Raw genomic sequence first — 18,752 nt, 5'->3', positions numbered from 1 at the left:
TTTTGTGTTTTTTTTTCTTTTTCTGGAAGTCACTGGTTGGTATGGAATTATTTCATCTCTTTACACCATATGCCTTGAAGCTCTGTCAGTGAGATTTAAGAGGGGCCATTGATATCATGACTCGCTTGGGGAGGTATCTGCTCCTGGCATTGTGGAAGTTGCCAAGGCACAGACATTTCCTTGTTCTTACAGCTTAGATTCCCATGGAGAGTGAGAGGGCTCTCTCTTGGTGCACGGGGACTGAAGTACTGCTCAGCATCCCACAGGGCTCCAGAGGTCAGCACCAGCTAGCATAGATCCCCAAGCCCAGGTCACCCCTGCTTGCTGTGGCTGATGACAGGACTGGAATGTACAGATCCCAAGCAGGAAGGACTCTTCTGGGCTGTAAAGAAGTTATCCACAGCTGGGCCCTCTGAAAGCTTTACATGATGAGACTAAAACACATTATTCTAAATGATCTCATTAAATTATGTACATGTGGAAGGAATTTCAGGCTTTTACAAGATGGGCTGCATTTTATCAATTGACAAGTGTGATGTCACAGCACAGGTCAGTACACAGGGCCAGGTTGTTGTCTTCATTAGCTCGGGCTCCTAAGCCCCTCCCAGCAGCCCTGGAAGCCACCAAGGGGCCTTGAGATTTTCCTGAGCCTTGGGAAAGGTGTAAGGATTCTAAAGCTCTCCACATTTTCTTCTTGCTTTGAACTGTTCAGACAAGCCCAGGACATTCTGAAACCACTATATGGTCCAGGTTTTGGCCTCAAACTCCAAGCAATCCTCTTGTCTCAACCTCCAAAATGCTCAGATTATAGGTATGAGCCACCGTCCTGGTGTAAGACTGTTTTAGGGCTAGAGAGATGGCTCAGCAGTTAAGGCACTTGCATGCAAAGCCTAATGACCTAGGTTCTGTTCTTCCAGTACCCACCTAAAGCCAGATGTACAAAGTGGCACATGTGTCTGGAGTGGCAAGAGGCCCTGGTGCCCATTCTCTTTCCTTGTAAATAAAAAAAAAATTTTAAAGACTGTTTCAGGGCTAGAGAGATGGCTTAGCAGTTAAGGTGCTTGCCCATGAAGTCTAAGGATCCATGTTTGATTCCCCAGATCCCACATAAGCCAGACATACAAGGTGGTGCGTGTGCAAGGTCATGTATGAGCACAAGGTGGCACACACATCAAGTTCTATTGCAGCAGCCAAAGGCCCTGGGTGTCAATTCTCTCCCTCGCTCTCATAAAAAAAAAAAAAGACTTGTTTTATGACTGAGGGCTGGAAGGATGGCTTAGTGGTTAAGGCATTTGCCTGCAAAGCCAAAGGACCAAGGTTTGATTCCCCAGGACCCACGTAACACAGCTGCACAAGGGGGCGCATGCGCCTGGAGTTTGTCTGCAGTGGCTGGAGGCCCTGGCGTGGCCATTCTCTCTCTCCCTCTTGCTCTGTCAAATAAAAAAAAATAAGAAAGACTGTTTTAAGTGAAAGAATCAGAATGTATAAATCCTGCACATTCTCAATGATCACATTAGAATACAGTGCTAGCATATTCTAGATAGGTGTTTCTGTCATCTTAAATCTCTGGTTACACAACACACAGAAAAAAACAGCCCTTTGAAGAAAGTGAGGCACTGCCTTAACTACCTGTGTTCTTTTTTTTTTTTTAAATTTTTATTTATTTATTTATTTGAGAGCGACAGACACAGAGAGAAAGACAGATAGAGGGAGAGAGAGAGAATGGGCGCGCCAGGGCTTCCAGCCTTTTCAAACGAACTCCAGACGCGTGCGCCCCCTTGTGCATCTGGCTAACGTGGGACCTGGGGAACCGAGCCTCGAACCGGGGTCCTTAGGCTTCACAGGCAAGCGCTTAACCGCTAGGCCATCTCTCCAGCCCACTACCTGTGTTCTTGTTCCCACCTGTCTGTGGCAGTGACAGGTGGAGTTCCTGTTGACACCCGGGCAGCAATTACATGTGTGGAAATTGAAGCAGCTTGGCCAGATGCCCTCCTGACCCAAGATCAGAATCAGGGTCCCTAGTTCTTGCCCTGCCTCGTCCTAGCCTCTGTAACCCTTCATTGACATTTGACCAGCTGCACCAAAACTGTCAGATGTCTCCCAGTTTACTATAGATGTGCTCTGGTTCTGTTCTTAAGATCAGTCCCTTGCCAGGTGGTCCAAGATGGTTTCCAAACTAACAGCCTGGGCTAGAACAAGACCCTACCTTGCAAAGCAAGACTAAATGAATAAATAGAAGCTGAGCAGAGCCTAGGGTATGGCTGAGTGGTACAGCACTTACCTAGTGTGCATGAGACCCTAGTTTCCATCTCCAGAAGGGCAAAATGAAAAAAACCTGAAAGGTTTGTTAGCATTTTGTTCCTGTGCCCAACTGCCTGGCCAGTGCCCTGCACCTTGAATCTATCTAGAACCACTGTTCCCATCCAAGTACCACTGGCAACCACACAAGTGGGGTCTGCATGCCCAGAGGGGCCTGGGCACTGGGAGCTAGGACAATGTAGCCACTCAAAGCTGGAGCCTAGAAGACACTTGAGGCCTGCTGTAGTGCCACCCCACACAGCTGTGGCTCTGGGGAGTAAGGAGAGTCAAGCCTGGGTCCTCTAGCGGTTTTTCATGTGAAGCAAAACTAAGCTATGCCCATTTTCCCATTAAAATCAGCCTCCCTGCTATGGCCACAAAAGCTAAAACCAAGGACGTTAGGATGAAACACTGTAATAATATCTTATCCTTTGACACAACCAAGGTCTCCAATAGCAAAGCCTATGCAGTGTCCAACACTGCTGTGACTGGAAGGCCCACCTGCCTTCCAGCCAGGCGCAAATCATCACAGAAACTAGTGCATCCTTTTGCTTTTTGGAGGCGGGGTTGTCCACTATAGAGTCCAGACTGGACTTGAGTTCAAGATCCTCATGCCTCCACCTCCCCAATGCTGGGATTTTTGGCGTGTGTCCCTATACCTAGTCGAATCTGTTTTGATTTGTATAAAAAGCTGTAAAATATCAACCATCACAAGTCCTTACACTTGGAAAAATGAAATAAACCCTTGAATGAGGCAGTTTTACAAATATATTAAACTGGAACATGCAGTACAGCTGCTTTGGGATTGCAAACGCATGGCTCCGGGCTGTGGATGCAAGTGGGTGCAAGGCAGCATGTCCCAGGCCACTTGGCGTTGTGCAGAGTGCAGAAAGGATGTCCTCTGGCCCCCGTCCACTCTCAGCTGCAGGGAGGCCTGACCCCGCACATGACACCTGCTCTTATTCTCCAAGAAGGTGAGCCAAGGGCAGGCTGGTCAGCATCTGCCCCCTTTCCTGGTGATCGTGGGGAGGTGATACTGTTTCAGGTTGGGCTTGATGTCCTGTGTGTCTGTCTGGTAAAGAAGAACCACAGACACTGAGTGGAGGCCCAGGCCGAGCCCAAAAGAGCCCCACATAGAAGAGAAACAGAGACATGTTACCTTCTTGTCCACACATTTCATGGGCCTCAGCACTGGGACTTTTTCATTGGTTCCAGGGCCCAGTAATGACCGCAGTGTGGGGCTGGGACATGAGGACTGTCTGGTTACTCCTGAAAGCTTCAGTTTGGGCAGCTCTATCAAGCTGGCTGGTCCTTGTCTCCTGACATAGTCCTCCTCTTGCCTCAAGGGCTGTGTCTTAAAACAGAACACAGGTGAGTTTCCTTTCGTGGGAATCAGGACAGGCAAAGGAACCACATTTTTGCCTGATCAGACTTCCTGGCCAGAGCCAGGGTGGAGGCCCTCCAAGCCCCTCACAGGCAGAGCCAGAGCCACCCATGCATCTCTTAGATTCTGTAGTTCCCATTCAGCACTGATCCTGAGCCAAGTCCTGCCCTCAGTGCAGGTTCAAATCACTTGGGGGAAGGGTAAGGAGAGGATGTAATTCCAAGGTGTCTGAACCCAGTCTGCCCCAGCATACTTGTGCACAGCTTCATATGAAATAAGAATGGTTTATGGGTTGGTTTGTTTTTGGTTTTTTTTTTTTTTTTTTTTTTTTTGAGGCAGGGTCTCACTCTAGCTCACGCTGACCTGGATTTCACTATATAGTCTCAGGGTGGCCTCTAACTCATAGTGATCTTCCTACCTCTGCCTCCCGAGTACTGGGATTAAAGGCATGCGCCACCACACCCAGCTATGGAAAACCCAGCTTTCCATAGCCAGGTCAGCCTGAGCTAGAGTGAGACCCTGCCTTGAAAAACCAAAAAAATTAAAAAATAATAACTAAATAATAAAACAGTTCCTGTGGGAGCTGGGCATGGTGGTGCACGCCTTTAAGCACTCGGGAAGCAGAGGTAGGAGGAGTTCAAGGCCACCCTAAGACTACATAGTGAGCTCCAGGTCAGCCTGAGCTAGAGTGAAACCCTACCTCAATGGCTCAGCAGCTAAAGATGCTTGCTTGCAAAGCCTGCCAACCCAGGTTCAATACCCTATCCACCTACATAAAACTGGACAGGCATTCAATTGCAGTGGCAAGAGACTCTGGTGCGCATGCGCGTGCACACACATACATATGTGCAAATAAGTAAAAATAATAAATATTGAGGCTGGAGAGATGGCTAAAGTGCTTGCCTATGAAGCCACAGGACCAGGTTCCATTCCCCAGAACCCATGTACACCAGATGCACATGGTGGCGTATGCATTTGGATTTCATTTGCAATGGCTAGAGGCCCTGGCATGCCCATTCTGTCTCCAATAATAAATAAAGTATTAAAATAATAATAAATACTTCATGGCACATGAAGAGAATGTGAAATGCAGAGGTCAGTGTGCATGCCTTGGGACGCAGGCTCTGCTGCCAGGTACTCCCAGGACACAGTGAGAAGACATGCATTGTCTGCAAAGGCTAAAACATCTCCTCTTTGGCCCTCCAGAAGCTTGAGGGTGGGAAGGTGCAGCAGGGTTTAAGAGTCCATTTGTGGTCACAAGAGATGAGGGTGAGGGGATGACCATGGTGTGGGCCACTCGCAAGGGCAGCTGTGGGAAAGAGTCTGGGAAGAGAAGGCAACACAACACAGGTGTGCCAGCAGTGCAACCAGCTTTCCGGCAGGGCTGGTCAAGGTTGTGACAGGCTCCCTGACTGAAGGCAGGTCCAGGTCCTCAGGTGCTTACATAGCCAGAGCTCTCAAGAGATGTGAGAAGAGCCACTGACATGTACATAGAGTCCAGTGACAGCCTGTAACTATCAAGCTGGCATGACTGAGCAGATGGGTGTCATACAGGTGCCACGTGCCAGGGCCCACCAGAGTAGAGGACAAGGACAAAGAGAATGTAAAGTGAAGCTATTGTGTCTAAACTAGAAATTATGCAGAGCACTCCCTGCTGGGGGTAGGTGCTCATCTGGGGCTGCTATGTGCACTGGCTGTGGCCAGGGGCTTGATGCTGCTTGCCAGTGGGGTAACTTGGCTTCTGCGGTTTCTCTGGGCTGCCTGCAGGGTTACTGTGAGGATACAGAGCAGGTGTGTCTGCAAAGGGCTTTGGCACAAAACAAGCACTTGCACATGGCTTTGAGGGCAGAGAGAAATTCACAGAAGGGTCCCTCTCTGGGCTCACTCATTAGGTTAGCCACAGGTCTATAGCTGGTAGGGCAGAAAGGGCCTGAACGACTAGATCCAGCTTCCATGGGGGTAATTAGAATAGATCTAACGTGAGGAGACCATAAGTAGCATGATGTTCAGGCCTCAGATGATGCGGTGCCCTTCAAGTCAGATGTGGCCTTGTGGCCTACGGTCACAGGTGGTGGCCTCCTCAGACACAGGCCACCCAAAGGCACTCAGTCCCTGCTCAGTGGGGCTATTTCCAGCTCACTGGTTTCAACCCATACCTGCATTCTGCACTCCTTAGAATATGACCAGTTGTGACTGAGTGGTTCTGGTACCACAGCACGCTTGGGGAAGAAAGCTTTTCTGTGCTTGGCCAGGGTCTGTGTCTCAGCTGCCCTACAGGGGAGGAGAAGAGAGTGGTGGCCTCCACTGAGGGCTCCAGAGCACAAATTCTTGCTTGCTTCATCTACAAAGCTGCCATTATAAGTGGCCATCCACTCTTCTTTCCACATGAGCTAGTAGAAAGGGGCCTTTTCATCCCTTCTAGCCTGAGCCCAACACTATCTGGACTGGAAGCATTGCTACCTGAACCAAGGGCAATACTTGGTGTAGCTCTCCAGGGCCCAAACTGCCCTCACAGTGACACTACAGTATGTTCAGATGTGTGGAGTTAGATGACCTCAGCAAGTGTCACACTTGCATGCAGCTGGCACCTCCAGTGTCAGGCAACTTCTAGAGTGCTCTCAACTCCACATGCCACCACACTGGATGGGCTACAGGCTCCTCCAGGCACACTTAACTCCTGGAGCCTTGGCATCACCCCAAAATGTCCACACAACTCCTTCCCCAGCCAGTGAGCTGCTAACCACCTCATTTGGGGGAAGACACATCACAGTGGAGGCCCTAGAGACAATGACCACTGTTGAGAGAGAGCTATTCCTAGGACTGGGGGCTTTCAGAGGCCAGTCCCTTGCCCCACCTGTGTCCCTCAGATTTCATGAGCCAGGGCCTCCCAGTCTGACGCCAGGCAGTCTCCCAGAGAGCCTACCTCTGTGCTTGAAAGTAGGGATGCTGCAGGGCCTGGTGGGCAGTGATCCGCTCATCAGGGTCATAGGCCACCATTGCGTTCAGGAGGGAGAGGCATTGTGGGGACAAATTGGTTGTCAGTAGAGGTATTCCTGATCCCTTTTTAAAAGGAAAATCAAAACTCATAGCTCTCGACCTGTATTAAAAGCCCAATAATAATAAACCATCATGCCATTATTAGAGCACTGCTTGGTCATCACCCTGACTCTAAGGGACCTGCCCTGAAAGTAACAGTTCACCATCTTCAAAGGGAATGGCTGGGCCCGGTACTAGGGAGGTGGAGGTAGAGGATCAGGGCTCCACTGGGGAGCAGGACCGAGAAGATACACCTATGAAGCTCCAAAAGGAAGCTGCACCATGCCAAGGGCTCGGAGACCCCGAATAATAAGCACAGGTTCATCCAATGTATCAAGCACTCCATCCTGGGGCATAGAAAGTGGGGGAGCTGTGTGAAGTGGGGGCGCTCAGACTTTCCACTAAGTACTACTGTGAACCTAAAGGGTGTGTCAGTCAGGTGTGGTGGTGCACGTGTTGGCCTTTAATCCCCACACTCAGGAGGAGCCTACCTTAAAAAAAAACAAAAAAAAACAAAGGTGTGTGTGTGACAGAGAGCTGGAGATATGGTTCAGCAGTTAATATATTGTCTTCAAAGTCTAAGGATCTGGGTTTGATTCTCCAATACCTATGGGAAGCAAGAAGCATAGGGTGGCACATGCATCTGGAGTTCACTGGCAGTGGCTAGAAGCTCTGGCGTGCCCATTCTCTCTATATATATATCTGCTTCTTTCTCACTTTTTCTCTCTCATAAATAAAATAGTTTTAAAAGGCTCTGTATCTGCCTCTCTATATCAAATAAATAAATGTTAAAAATATTTAAATGGGCTAGAGACATGACTTAGTGGTTAAGCTACTTTCCTGTGAAGCCTAAGGACCCAGGTTTGATTCCCCAGAACCCACATAAGCCAGATGTGCTGGGTGTTGTATGTATCTGGAGTTCATTTGCACTGCCTATTGGCCCTGGCACACCTGTTTTCTCTCTCCCTCTCTCTCTCTCTCTTTCAAATAAATTTAAAAAAAATTGTAAAAGGTATGTAAGTTTGCTGTAATAGCGAGCAGACCTCCTCTTAGAGTGTGATGATGTTTGCTATAAAAGCAAGCAGACCCCTTCCGAGAGTGTGAGAACAGACCTCAGGAGCTGCTGGGTGACCTCCCCTAAGAATCCCCAACTCCCCAAGAGCCTTGGCTTCATCTCTCAGTTGAGGCTGCAAAGACCTGGTTGGGGGGGGGGGTCAGCATTTCCCGGGGGGTGGGGAATGACAGCAGCTGAACATTCTCAATGACCTTTCTGTTCCAAGAAGCAGTTGTCACTGAGCATTTCCAAGTCCTGTGGAAATACTTGGGATAAAACCAAACCCTAGGCCCTCAGAAAAACCAAGAGAAGTTTCTGTGACACTCAGGGAAGACTATGGCTCTGACAGCCCCCAAAAGAGACAGCTGACTCCCCTTTTACAGCAGGAGCCCAAATGAGTAGGCTGCCCAGAAGTGTGACAGAGCCAGCTTGCCCTGTGTCAGGCCTGGCCCAGCCTCTCGAGGCACATCACACTTACTGTTTGAACTTGATGAGAGTCTTCTGAGCAGGTGTGCCAATGACGTCATGGATTTTTGAGATCTGGTCCAGTTCGTTCTCACCAGGGAAGAGCGGCTGCAGGCTGTGAACAGTGACAAGGGTGCTTTAGTGGGCCTGAGGTCTGGGCCTTCTTGGGGACTGGCCTCCCATCTTGTGCTCAGCCACAGAAGCAAGTCTCATGCACAAGGCAAGATCCCTTTGGCTGGGGCTTTCCCTACAGTCCCATGTGCTTACAGACAGCAGAGCACAGACCCCAACTCCAACAACCTGGTGACTGCAGCAAAATTAATGAGTCCCTAGGATCGCCTTTCGGCCCAGGTGGTAATGGCTGACAGATTCTGGGTGGGGGTGGGGCAGGACAGACTTTGTTGACAGCTGAATTCCAAGAAACCTTCTGGTTTTCAACAGTTCTCAGATTTGGGAAATGTGAGCAAAAAACTTTAGACCTATATGAATGAGTTCAATTTGTGCTCCACAAAGACAAAATACAGCTCTGGCAGCAGGACCAGCTTAAACTCGGGCAAACAGCAGTATCTTGTAAGCGAAGCGGAGAGGAGGGTATTGAGAGAGCAGGAGATGGCTCTGAGTCGGGGGTCAGCGATGACAAAGCGTGGCAGGTTGACTAATGCACTCAACTGGCTGGCCTGAGGCAGCCTAACATTCTGGGCAGATGCCACCCACGACTGTGTTCTCAATGTGTGGTCTTTTAATGCCCTTCCTAACGAACTGTTGGCACTTTCAGCTTCAGTGAAGTTACTACTGGGCCTTCTAAATAACAAACCCTCTATATGAAAGCTCTAGAATCAAAAGGAAGTGTGTCCTGAAGTATACATCTGTGTGTCACTCCATAGCAGTCACAAGAACAGGTAGTACTAAGTGACCCCCAGGTCCTACCAGGGGAACACCACTCTCCTCTGAGTGGGATAAACCCTCAGTCTGCCCTCCTCAGCCAGCCCAACAGCCAGGGCTCCTGGATGGAGTCAAACGGCCAAAGGGAGAAGGGGCTGGAAAGATGGCTTAGTGGTTAAGGCGCTTGCCTGTGAAGCCTAAGGACCTACGTTTGATTCTCCAGAACCCATGTAAGCCAGGTATACATGGTGGTATGTGCATCTGAAGTTCGTTTACAGTGAATAGAGGCCTTAGTGCACCCTTATCTCTCTCTCTCTAATTAATAAACAAAAATATTTTTAAGAGTGAGACCCTACCTCGAAAAAGAAAAAAAAAAAAATAATAATAAAAAAAATATTTTTAAAACCCCAGTGGGAGCCGGGCGTGGAGGCGTACACCTTTAATCCCAGCACTCAGGAGGCAGAAGTAAGAGGATCACCATGAGTTCAAGACCACCCTGAGACTATATAGTGAATTCCAGGTCAGCCTGAGCTACAGTGAGACCCTATCTCAGAAAGAAAGAAAAAAAAAGCCAAAGGGAGAAGGGGCTAGGGAAGAAGGGAGGGGTGACTGGGATTGAGGGGAGGAGGAAGACTGGGAAAAAGGGAGGGGTGACTGGGATTGGAGGGAGGGAGACGGGAAGAAGGGAGGAGTGACTGGGATTGGGAAGGGAAGAGGGGCTGGGATCGGGGTTTTCTAGAAGAGTCTACTTGTGTCAAAAGGCATCTGACCTTCGCCCTTTGGCACGATGCCCAGCCCAGTCTGGCTGTGCCTGTCAAGAGCAGCCCAGAACCACCTGTTGTTCATGCCTCCTCTACTTCCTGCTCTAAACCATCTGCAGTTGTTTCAGACCAAGGACAATGGACAGCCTACCCCACCACAGGACTGGATGGTGCTGGCTCCTCGTGAACAGAAGGCAGAGACAAAAGGTAAAACAAAGCCGGGCGTGGTGGCGCACGCCTTTAATCCCAGCACTTGGGAGGCAGAGGTAGGAGGATCGCTGTGAGTTCAAGGCCACCCTGAGACTCCATAGTGAATTCCAGGTCAGCCTGGGCTAGAGTAAGACCCTGCCTCGAAAAACCAAAAAAAAAAAAAAAAAAAAAAAAAAAAGCCTGGTAATCATTTTGATGAGAAATTAAAACAGAGAAATGCAAGACCAAACCAAAACAAAAATCCAGAATGCCTGTTGCCTCAAGTGTCAGGGAAGGAGCTGGAGAGGCTCCCACAGCTCTGTGAGGTACACAAGTTAGGAGCTGGGCTGGCTCTACCTGGCGATCTCGTAAAACACGCAGCCAGCGCTCCAGAGGTCCATCTTGTATGTATAGAACCCATCCGTGAGGAGACACTCCGGGGCTCGGTACCAGCGGGTGGAGATGTATTCTGTGTAGGGCTGCTTGGAATAGACACTGCGGCAGGACCCAAAGTCCCCCAGTTTCAAGACATCCTGCTGCAAGGGCAAGAAAGCAGTGGCAAGTACCACTTAGTCCACAACCACTGTCACACACACCATTTTAAATGCTTATATGCTACAGGAAAACCCCCAGCAGCTAGGCAGCTGGGAAAAGCCAGCTTGTTGATGTCATAAGCACCTGAAAGCATCTCTACTGCATTTCTGGCAGTGGAACACGCTTATGAATGTCCACATGCTCTGAGTTCCACTCAGCAATTACATCCTCTCAGGTCAGCTCTCAGACCAGCTGCTCTGGGATGACTCAGGTCTAACCTCATCAAACGCAGGCTATTGTAGCCATGAGGATAAAATGCTATCTTCTAACAGTGAGTCAGAGACTCAGGGAAACCACACAAGGTACACTTTAAACTCAGGCAATGCAGATGGCCCAGTAGAGAAACAGACCTCAAGTCTGTATCCCACATCTCTATAGTGAGATAGCTTTCAAATTTGGAGGATGCTCAAATTCTAACTCTACTATGCTGGCATCCCGTGTGGAGAACAGAGGGAGAGGATATCTGTGAGATGTACAGTCCATTATGCTGATGGCATTGTTTTTTTTAAATATTTTATTTATTTATTTATTTGACAGAGAAAGTGGGAGAGAGAGAACGGACACACCAGAGCCTCCAGCCATTGCAAACAAACTTCAGATGCATGCACCTCCTTGTGCATCTGGCTAATGTAGGTCCTGGAGAATCAAACCTGGGTTCTTTGGCTTTGCAGACAAACGCCTTAACTGCTAAGCCATCCCTCCAGCCTGTGATGGCATTTCTTTTTCTTTTTTTTTTTTTTTTTTTTTTGGTTTTTCAAGGCAGGGTCTCACTCTAGCCCAGGCTTACCTGGAATTCACTATGTAGTCTCAGGGTGGCCTCAAACTCACAGTGATACTCCTACCTCTGCCTCCCAAGTCCTGGGATTAAAAGCGTGTGCCACCACACCTGGCTTGATGGCATTTCTTAAATAAACCTTTTCCAAATGGGGAGCAAAAGTATTTTAAAAGTTGGGCTGGTGGACTGGGCTGGAAAGATGGTTTAACAGTTAAGGCACTTGCTTGTGAAGCCTAAGGACCCATGTTTGACTCCCCATATCTCACTTAAGCCAGATGTACAAGGTGATGCATTTGCAAGATCACACATATGCACAGGTGGCACACATGTTTGGAGTTCGATTACAGTGGCTGGAGGCCCTGGCAGGCCAATCTCTCATTAGGAAAACAAAACAAAACAAAAAGGACAGTTTGTTGGGCTTGCCTCAAAAAAAAAAAAAAAGAAAAGAAAAGAGGAAGGTAGGCGTGGACTGGGGATGTAGCTAAGTGGTTCAGATCTTATCCAGCACGCAGGAGGCCTGGGTTCTGTCCCTAGCATGATGCTTACAGCCATATGAGACTGAAAGCACATGGACTAACAGTCTACCTTTAGTCTGACCTCAAATTTTCCTGGGAATGTTCTTACCTTGATTAGAATATTTTCTGGTTTTACATCTCTATGAAATATTCCATTTCTGCATTTGGTTAAAAGAGAGAGAAAAGAATTAATTTCATCCTGCTGATACAAATTCTTTTTTTTTTTTTTTTTTTGAGGTAGGGTCTCACTCTAGCCCAGGCTGACCTGGAATTCACTATGGAGTCTCAGGGTGGCCTCGAACTCATGGCAATCCTCCTACCTCTGCCTCCCGAGTGCTGGGATTAAAGGCGTGCACCACCACGCCCGGCTTAGATACAAATTCTTGAAATATCACCACATTGCCTCCACTTGAGAGCTGAAAATCTCCCAGAGCGCACCTGTGCATGTGATCAAGTGACTTGCATAGCTGGTACATGTAGTGCATAATTCTTTTCTCTGATAATGGGCGTCTTCTCCCTGTGAAGTCAAGGAAATGGGCCAATATGGTTGACACTAATGCACGTTCCCTATTCTGAAATAAAAAATACAATTCAAAGGCTAGGCATGGTGGCGCATGCCTTTAATCCCAGCACTTGGGAGGCAGGGGTAGGGTCAGAGGATCTCCATGGGTTCAAGGCCACCATGAGACTACATAGTGAAACCCAGGTCAGCCTGAGTTAGAGTGAGACCTTTCCTCAAAAACAAAATACAATTCAAGAGCTAGAAAGATTGCTTAGTGATTAGGGTGTTTGCCTGAAAAGCCTAGTGACCCAAGTTTGATTCCCCAGTACCTACATAAAGCCAGATGCACAAAATGGCACATGCATCTGGAGTTCATTTGCAGCAGTGTGCCTATTCTCTCTGTCTCTCTTCTCTATCTGCTTATCTGCTTGCAAATAATAATAAAAAAAAATTTAGCCAGGTGTGGTGGTGCATGCCTTTACTCCCAGCATTCAGGTGACAGAAGGAGGATTGCCTAGAGATTGAGGCCCCTGAGACTACATTGTGAATTCCAGGTCAGCCTGGGCTAGAGTCAGAGCCTACTTTGAAAACAAAAAAATTTTTTTTTTTTTTAATATAGTTCAGGGCTGGAGACATGGCTTAGCTAAGGTGCTTGCCTGTGAAGCCTAAGAACTCAGGTTCAATTCCCTAGTACCCACACAAGCCAGATGCACAAGGTAGCACCTGTGTCTAGTGTCTCGAGTTCGTTTGTAGAGGCTGGAGCCCTGGAGCCCATTCTCTCTCTCTCTCTTTCACATACATACATACATACATACATAAAAATACAGTTCAAACTCAGCGTGTTGTGGTGCACACCTTTAATCCCAGCACTCGGAAGGCAGAGGTAGGAGGATCGTTGTGAGTTTGAGGCCACCCTGAGTGTACAGGCTGAATTACAGGTCAGCCTGGGTTAGTAAAACCCTACCTCAAGAAAACAAACAAAATACAATTCAAGGCCAGATCTCCCTGATCTCTAGCTCCTTCCAGTTCCCTGGTCCTGAATCTGTTGTTCCTTTCAGAAGGTAGCGAGACTGGAGAAGACAAACTACACCTCACACTTCAGCCAAGCTACAGCTGAAACCACAGAGGAATTGGGAAGACGAGCAAGAGTTCTGCTTCCATTCTAAACCTGATAATAAGCACCAAGGTGAAGGAGACAACCTGAAGACACTCAACAGTTACCAAAGCAGAGATTCAGAGGCTCCTAAGAGCTCATCATTGAAACAGACTTAAAACTCACCCACCATGGCTATGAATTTTGTGGAAGAGGGGGAGAAAAGACTAAAAGCCACAGGTTCAGAGGCATTCCTTTCCCCCAAAATTACTGACTGCTGCTCCCACAATGCATAAACCACAACCCCATGGGGAATACTTGTAACCCCACTGAGGAGCGTCCCCAATGGAATGAGGGCAAAGAGGGTACCAACACATGATGTATCCATACAAAATATGTTGTTAATAATAAAATAATAATAAACATTAAATAAACAGTATTTATTTGTTTTTAATATTTTAAAATATACATATTTATTTATTTTTGACAGATAGGGGCAGAGAGAGAGAGAATGGGTATGCCAGGGACTCTAGCCACTGCAAATGAACTTCAGACACATGCATATCTTGCTTATGTGGGTAATGGGGAGTTGAATCTGGGTCCTTAGGTTTCACAAGCAAGCACCTGAACTGTTAAGCCATCTCTCTCCAGCCCTCATATTTATTTTAATAGTATGAGAAAACTGGTCAGCACACACCTGTAATCCCAGCACTTGGGAGGTGGAGGCAGAAGGATCAGGAGTAGATTATCTTTGTCTACATAGCAAGTTCAAGGCTAGCCTGGGCTACATGAGACCTTGACTCAAATATCCCTCCACAAAATAAATACTATGGCTGGGCATGGTGGCTCACACCTTCAATCCCAGCCCTGGGGTGGCAAAGGTAAGAGGATTGCCATGAGTTCCAGGCCACCATGAGACTACACAGTGAATTCTACGTCACCCTGGGCTAGAGTGAGATTTTTGCCTTGAAAAACCAAAAAAAAAGAAGAAAAGAAAAGAAATAAAAAGAAAAAAGAAATACAATGAAAAGCTTCGGTTCCTCTGTGAAAAATAATCTGAAGTACTTTGAGAAAGTGTTGGAGATCACTGTCATATCTCAGTGTTACTGACAGTATAACTGTACAAAAATAAACATGTATGCCAATGCAAGTTGAGGAATGCAGCAGCTCCTACCTCAAATTAAATAAAACAAATTCAGTCCTAACCACAGGTCCCCTTGCTCTGTTTACCACAGTCAGATATCTTCCTAGCAAACAAACCTGTTATCTTAAAACCATAGGCCATAAAATCAAGGAAGTTTTCTCAAGACAGTCTGTGTTATGTCAAAGTCATTATTTGTGACGCATGCGTAAGTTATTTGTGATACATGCATAAGCCTAAGAATAAAAACACTGTGGATTGGGATTGATAAAAACTGTGAGAACTTGAAAAAAAAAAAAAAAAACACTGTGGGACAGAGAGTCCTGGTTTTCCCACTTCTGTGTGTGTAACTGAGTGCTGTAAATTTCTTTGTCCATGTGTCAACATCCCCCTTCTAGGACCTGAACCCTGCAGCGCAGAGCTGGCTGTGGCAAAGGAAACCCAGGTCCACTTACAGAACAGACATTTAAAGACCTTACATCCTGGCATGATCTCATCTAAAGCCACATGAAGCATCCATTTTGACTTTACTGAGAACAACAGGGGCAGTCACAAGAATAATCTGGTCTAATAACTGGGCCTTCCAGAATATTCACCTTCAGACTGTTGGTATGGAAATCAGAGTCACTTGAAGTCCCATGTCTTCCTGTCTAGATGAAGATCTACAATTTATTTCTCTTTTTAATTTTTTTTGTTTATTTTTATTTATTTATTTGAGAGCAACAGAGAGAGAGAGAGAGAGGGAGAGAATGGGCGCGCCAGGGCTTCCAGCCACTGCAAACGAACTCCAGACACGTGCGCCCCCTCGTGCATCTGGCTAACATGGGTCCTGGGGAACCGAACTTCAACCTGGGGTCCTTAGGCTTCACAGGCAAGCGCTTAACCGCTAAGCCATCTCTCCAGCCCTCCAATTTATTTCTTTTGAGACAGAGTATCTCTGCATTCCCAGGCTAGTCCCTAACTCCTGGTCTCAAGCAATCGTTCTACCTCAACCCCCACGTGCTGACAGTTCCCAGCTCTGGAGACAAATCTCCATCTTACAGAGAAGAATCAGAGTGCTACAGAACTGTCACTGGTTTTTGGATTCCACAGTCCTTAGTCCCCTCTTTTACTCCGTGGGAATGCCTGAGGTGGCCCAACTTCCTTCCTGCATCTTCTTATTGTTCTAAGTTCTTACCATTCCAGAGAACCTCCTGTGTTCTATACAAACGTCACATCTTCAAATGCTACTAACCCCATCAGCAGGAGCTCACACCCTGACCTTTGTCATTTTTGCAAGCTGATTTTTTACTAAGTGTTGTTACTAAGAAAGCTTCAAAGAACGTTCCATACAATCCCAGTAACAAAATATCTTAAATAAAAAGTGGTGGACTGAGCTGGAGAGATTGCTCAGTGGTTAAGGCACTTGCTTGCATGGTTAAGGCACTTGCTTGCAGAGCCTAACAACCCAAGTTCAATTCCCCAGTGCCCACAAATGCACAGATGCACATAGTGGCACATGCATCTGGAGTTTGCTTTCAGTGGCTGGAGGCCCTGATGTGCCTATTCTCTGTCTGTCTCTCCTCTCTCTGCTTGCAAATAAATAAATAGTAATAATAAATTTTGTTTTAAAAAGGGTGGTAGACTGAGGCATTCACTGTGAGTCAACAGCATGTGAAGGAAACCAGTTTGCATGGTGGCAGAACATTCGGGACACACCTTCCCACAGGACCCCCGCCCCAGGCCAGAGCCTGGCTTTTCTGGTAAAGTTTGCAGGTGCACACTGGGCCACCACAGCACAGCCAGATGGAGGCACAGAGGTTGTGCCCGCAGCATGTGCGTGAATGCATGCCTTACTGTGCTCCATGTGAGCAACACCCCAGGATCTGAGGAAGGAGCCAGAGAGCTGAAGAGAGGTTAAGGTCAGGGTACCAGGCACTGAACAGAGCCAGAGTCATCATGGGCACCACTGCTTATCAGCCATGGAAACTCAAGGACAGCAAATGTCCTCCCAGTGCTGGGTTGTGAAGCTGGTCATCTAAGTAAGTGAAGATGGGGAAGCTTCCATTTCTTCAAAATGTAATTTCCTACCTCTAAAACAAGGCTGGGTTCCCTGAATAGGAAGATCAAATGCAGAAATACACTTGTAACAAATGTTTGGGCTTCTATGTGAGTCATAATAAAATTCAGTAGCAGAGGCCAGTCAGCTAGAAAGGGGCTATGAGGGACAAGGAGAGGGGAGGACTTAAGGGGATGGTATTGTATATATTTAAGTAGAAGAACAGATTATTGGGGGTGAAAAGGCCTAAGTGAGGTCAGGGAATGAGACTGAGTAAAGGAAAGGTGGGGGGAGGGTTAATCAAAATCTAAAAAGGTATGTGTAAGTCATATGGAAACCAGCTTTTTTGGACAATGGTGTACCCAGAAGCCACAGATTGTTACTAGAAAATTTTCAGTGCCAGGGATGGGATACCTTCCAGTGAGACATTGGACAGGGAGGCCCTGATGGGCCCCCAGAACATTAAAGGCTATTGCTGAGGCTCTTGGTTTCCCACCAGGAATAGATGGTAAGAACTTTTTGCTAAGACTCCACATACTTGGGCTGCAAGGTCACTGAGAAATCTTTGGAGCTGAGTTGAAAACCACCTCTGTGCAGACCAGCCAACAGAAAGCTGGAAAAACAAAGCTGCATGCAGCTCCATGGGACAGAAAGAAGTCACCAGTGGAAATACTCAACAGTGGACACTGCAAGCCTTAAATTTGGCCAGCCAGGCCAAATGAGCCAATAGGTGCAATAGTGGCATGTCTGTTATGGGGGGAACCAGCCGCTCTCTAATTGGACTGGAGACCTACTTCACAGGAGGGAATACATACCTGATACTGAAAATCTATGACAGGGTAAATCATGAGCCCTAGGAGTATAAAGTCTGCTGGTATCTGGCTAGATGTATTTACTATGCTCACCAAACTGCCTGGTAAGCATTTCTCTTAATGTTCATACCCATATATTAATGTTACTCTCACTTTTGGTTACAGAAGCTTCTCTATTCAGATGGCAGTGACCGTGGGATGACTCAGAAAGCACCATGGTAAGCACCATGGTGCTGAGAGGAAGTGACAGAGGAGTGTTCAGCACTGCAATATCTCTATCACACCTTCCAAGGCTCAGGGTCCATTGCAGAAGAGGTGGCAGAAAGAATGTAAGAGCCAAAAGAAGGGTATGACTCCTTACAACATGCTCCTCCAGACACAAAATGGCCTGGATATCCATGATCTCACAGTGCCTGATACTACCTACACAAGACCCTCATAATAGGAGGAAAAGATGGTGACATCAAAATAAAAAGAGACTGATTAAGAGGGGAAGGGGATATGATGGAGAGTTGAGTTGTGAAGGGAAAAGAGGGAGAAGGGGGATTACCATGGCTTATTGCCTATAGTTCTGAAAGTTGTCAATAAAAAACACATTTGCACACAGAAAGTACCACATACATCATAAACTGTAGCATGACAGCAATATGGCCACTGGTCACTGAAGATGCATATGGGCCAGGCACTGTTTTCCACACTTTACACATGTGACTTAAGCCTCGCAGAAATGCTCAGAAAGGGGAAACAGCTTAGTGGTTAAGGCACTTGCCTGCAAAACCTAACAACCTAGGTTTGATTCCCCAGTACCCACATAAAGCCAGATGCACAAAGTATCTGGAGTTTGTTTGCAGTGGCTAGAGGCCCTGGCACTCATATTCTTTCTCTTTCTCTCTCTCATCTTGCAAATAAATAAACAGAATACTTTAAAAATATATCTCTTCCAGCCAGGAGTGGTGGTGTATGCCTTTAATCCCAGCACTAGAGGTAGACTCTATGATCTCTTCATTCTACAGACAAAGCTATAACCAGGACTTTAATGTGCATGGCCAAGTATAGGTCCTGATTCACATGTTCTACCACAACATAGAAAGCCAGTGGTGGGCTGACCTAGCCAAACCAAAACACCAAAATTAAACTATTAGAATGGTGTCTCACTCTAGCTCAGGCTGACCTGGAATTCACTTTAGTCTCAGGGTGGCCTTGAACTCATAGC

At 47.1% G+C, this 18,752-nt stretch overlaps 1 protein-coding gene across 8 annotated transcripts in view; it reads right to left on the bottom strand.

The window, feature by feature from the left end:
- Window positions 1-3,048: 3,048 nt before the first annotated feature.
- Mok (MOK protein kinase) overlaps window positions 3,049-18,752 on the bottom strand; it is a 50,556-nt gene continuing 34,852 nt past the window's right edge. For 3 of the 8 annotated variants that reach the window (XM_045153916.1, XM_045153921.1, XM_045153920.1), the window contains 8 exons: window positions 12,392-12,470; window positions 12,063-12,111; window positions 10,427-10,605; window positions 8,251-8,352; window positions 6,606-6,779; window positions 5,839-5,953; window positions 3,458-3,652; window positions 3,049-3,370 (listed from right to left, as the gene is read on the bottom strand). In XM_045153916.1, the coding sequence (XP_045009851.1) occupies window positions 3,293-3,370; window positions 3,458-3,652; window positions 5,839-5,953; window positions 6,606-6,779; window positions 8,251-8,352; window positions 10,427-10,605; window positions 12,063-12,111; window positions 12,392-12,470 (971 nt within the window). In that variant the 3' untranslated portion in view covers window positions 3,049-3,292. The remainder of the gene's footprint in view (window positions 3,371-3,457; window positions 3,653-5,838; window positions 5,954-6,605; window positions 6,780-8,250; window positions 8,353-10,426; window positions 10,606-12,062; window positions 12,112-12,391; window positions 12,471-18,752) is intronic. The other 5 variants (XM_045153918.1, XM_045153919.1, XM_045153924.1 and 2 more) reach the window with 2 other exon arrangements.

The sequence above is a fragment of the Jaculus jaculus genome, chromosome 7 (assembly GCF_020740685.1).
Source record: "Jaculus jaculus isolate mJacJac1 chromosome 7, mJacJac1.mat.Y.cur, whole genome shotgun sequence".
Taxonomy (NCBI): Eukaryota; Metazoa; Chordata; class Mammalia; order Rodentia; family Dipodidae; genus Jaculus; species Jaculus jaculus.
This window is presented reverse-complemented; position numbering and strand designations above follow the sequence as displayed.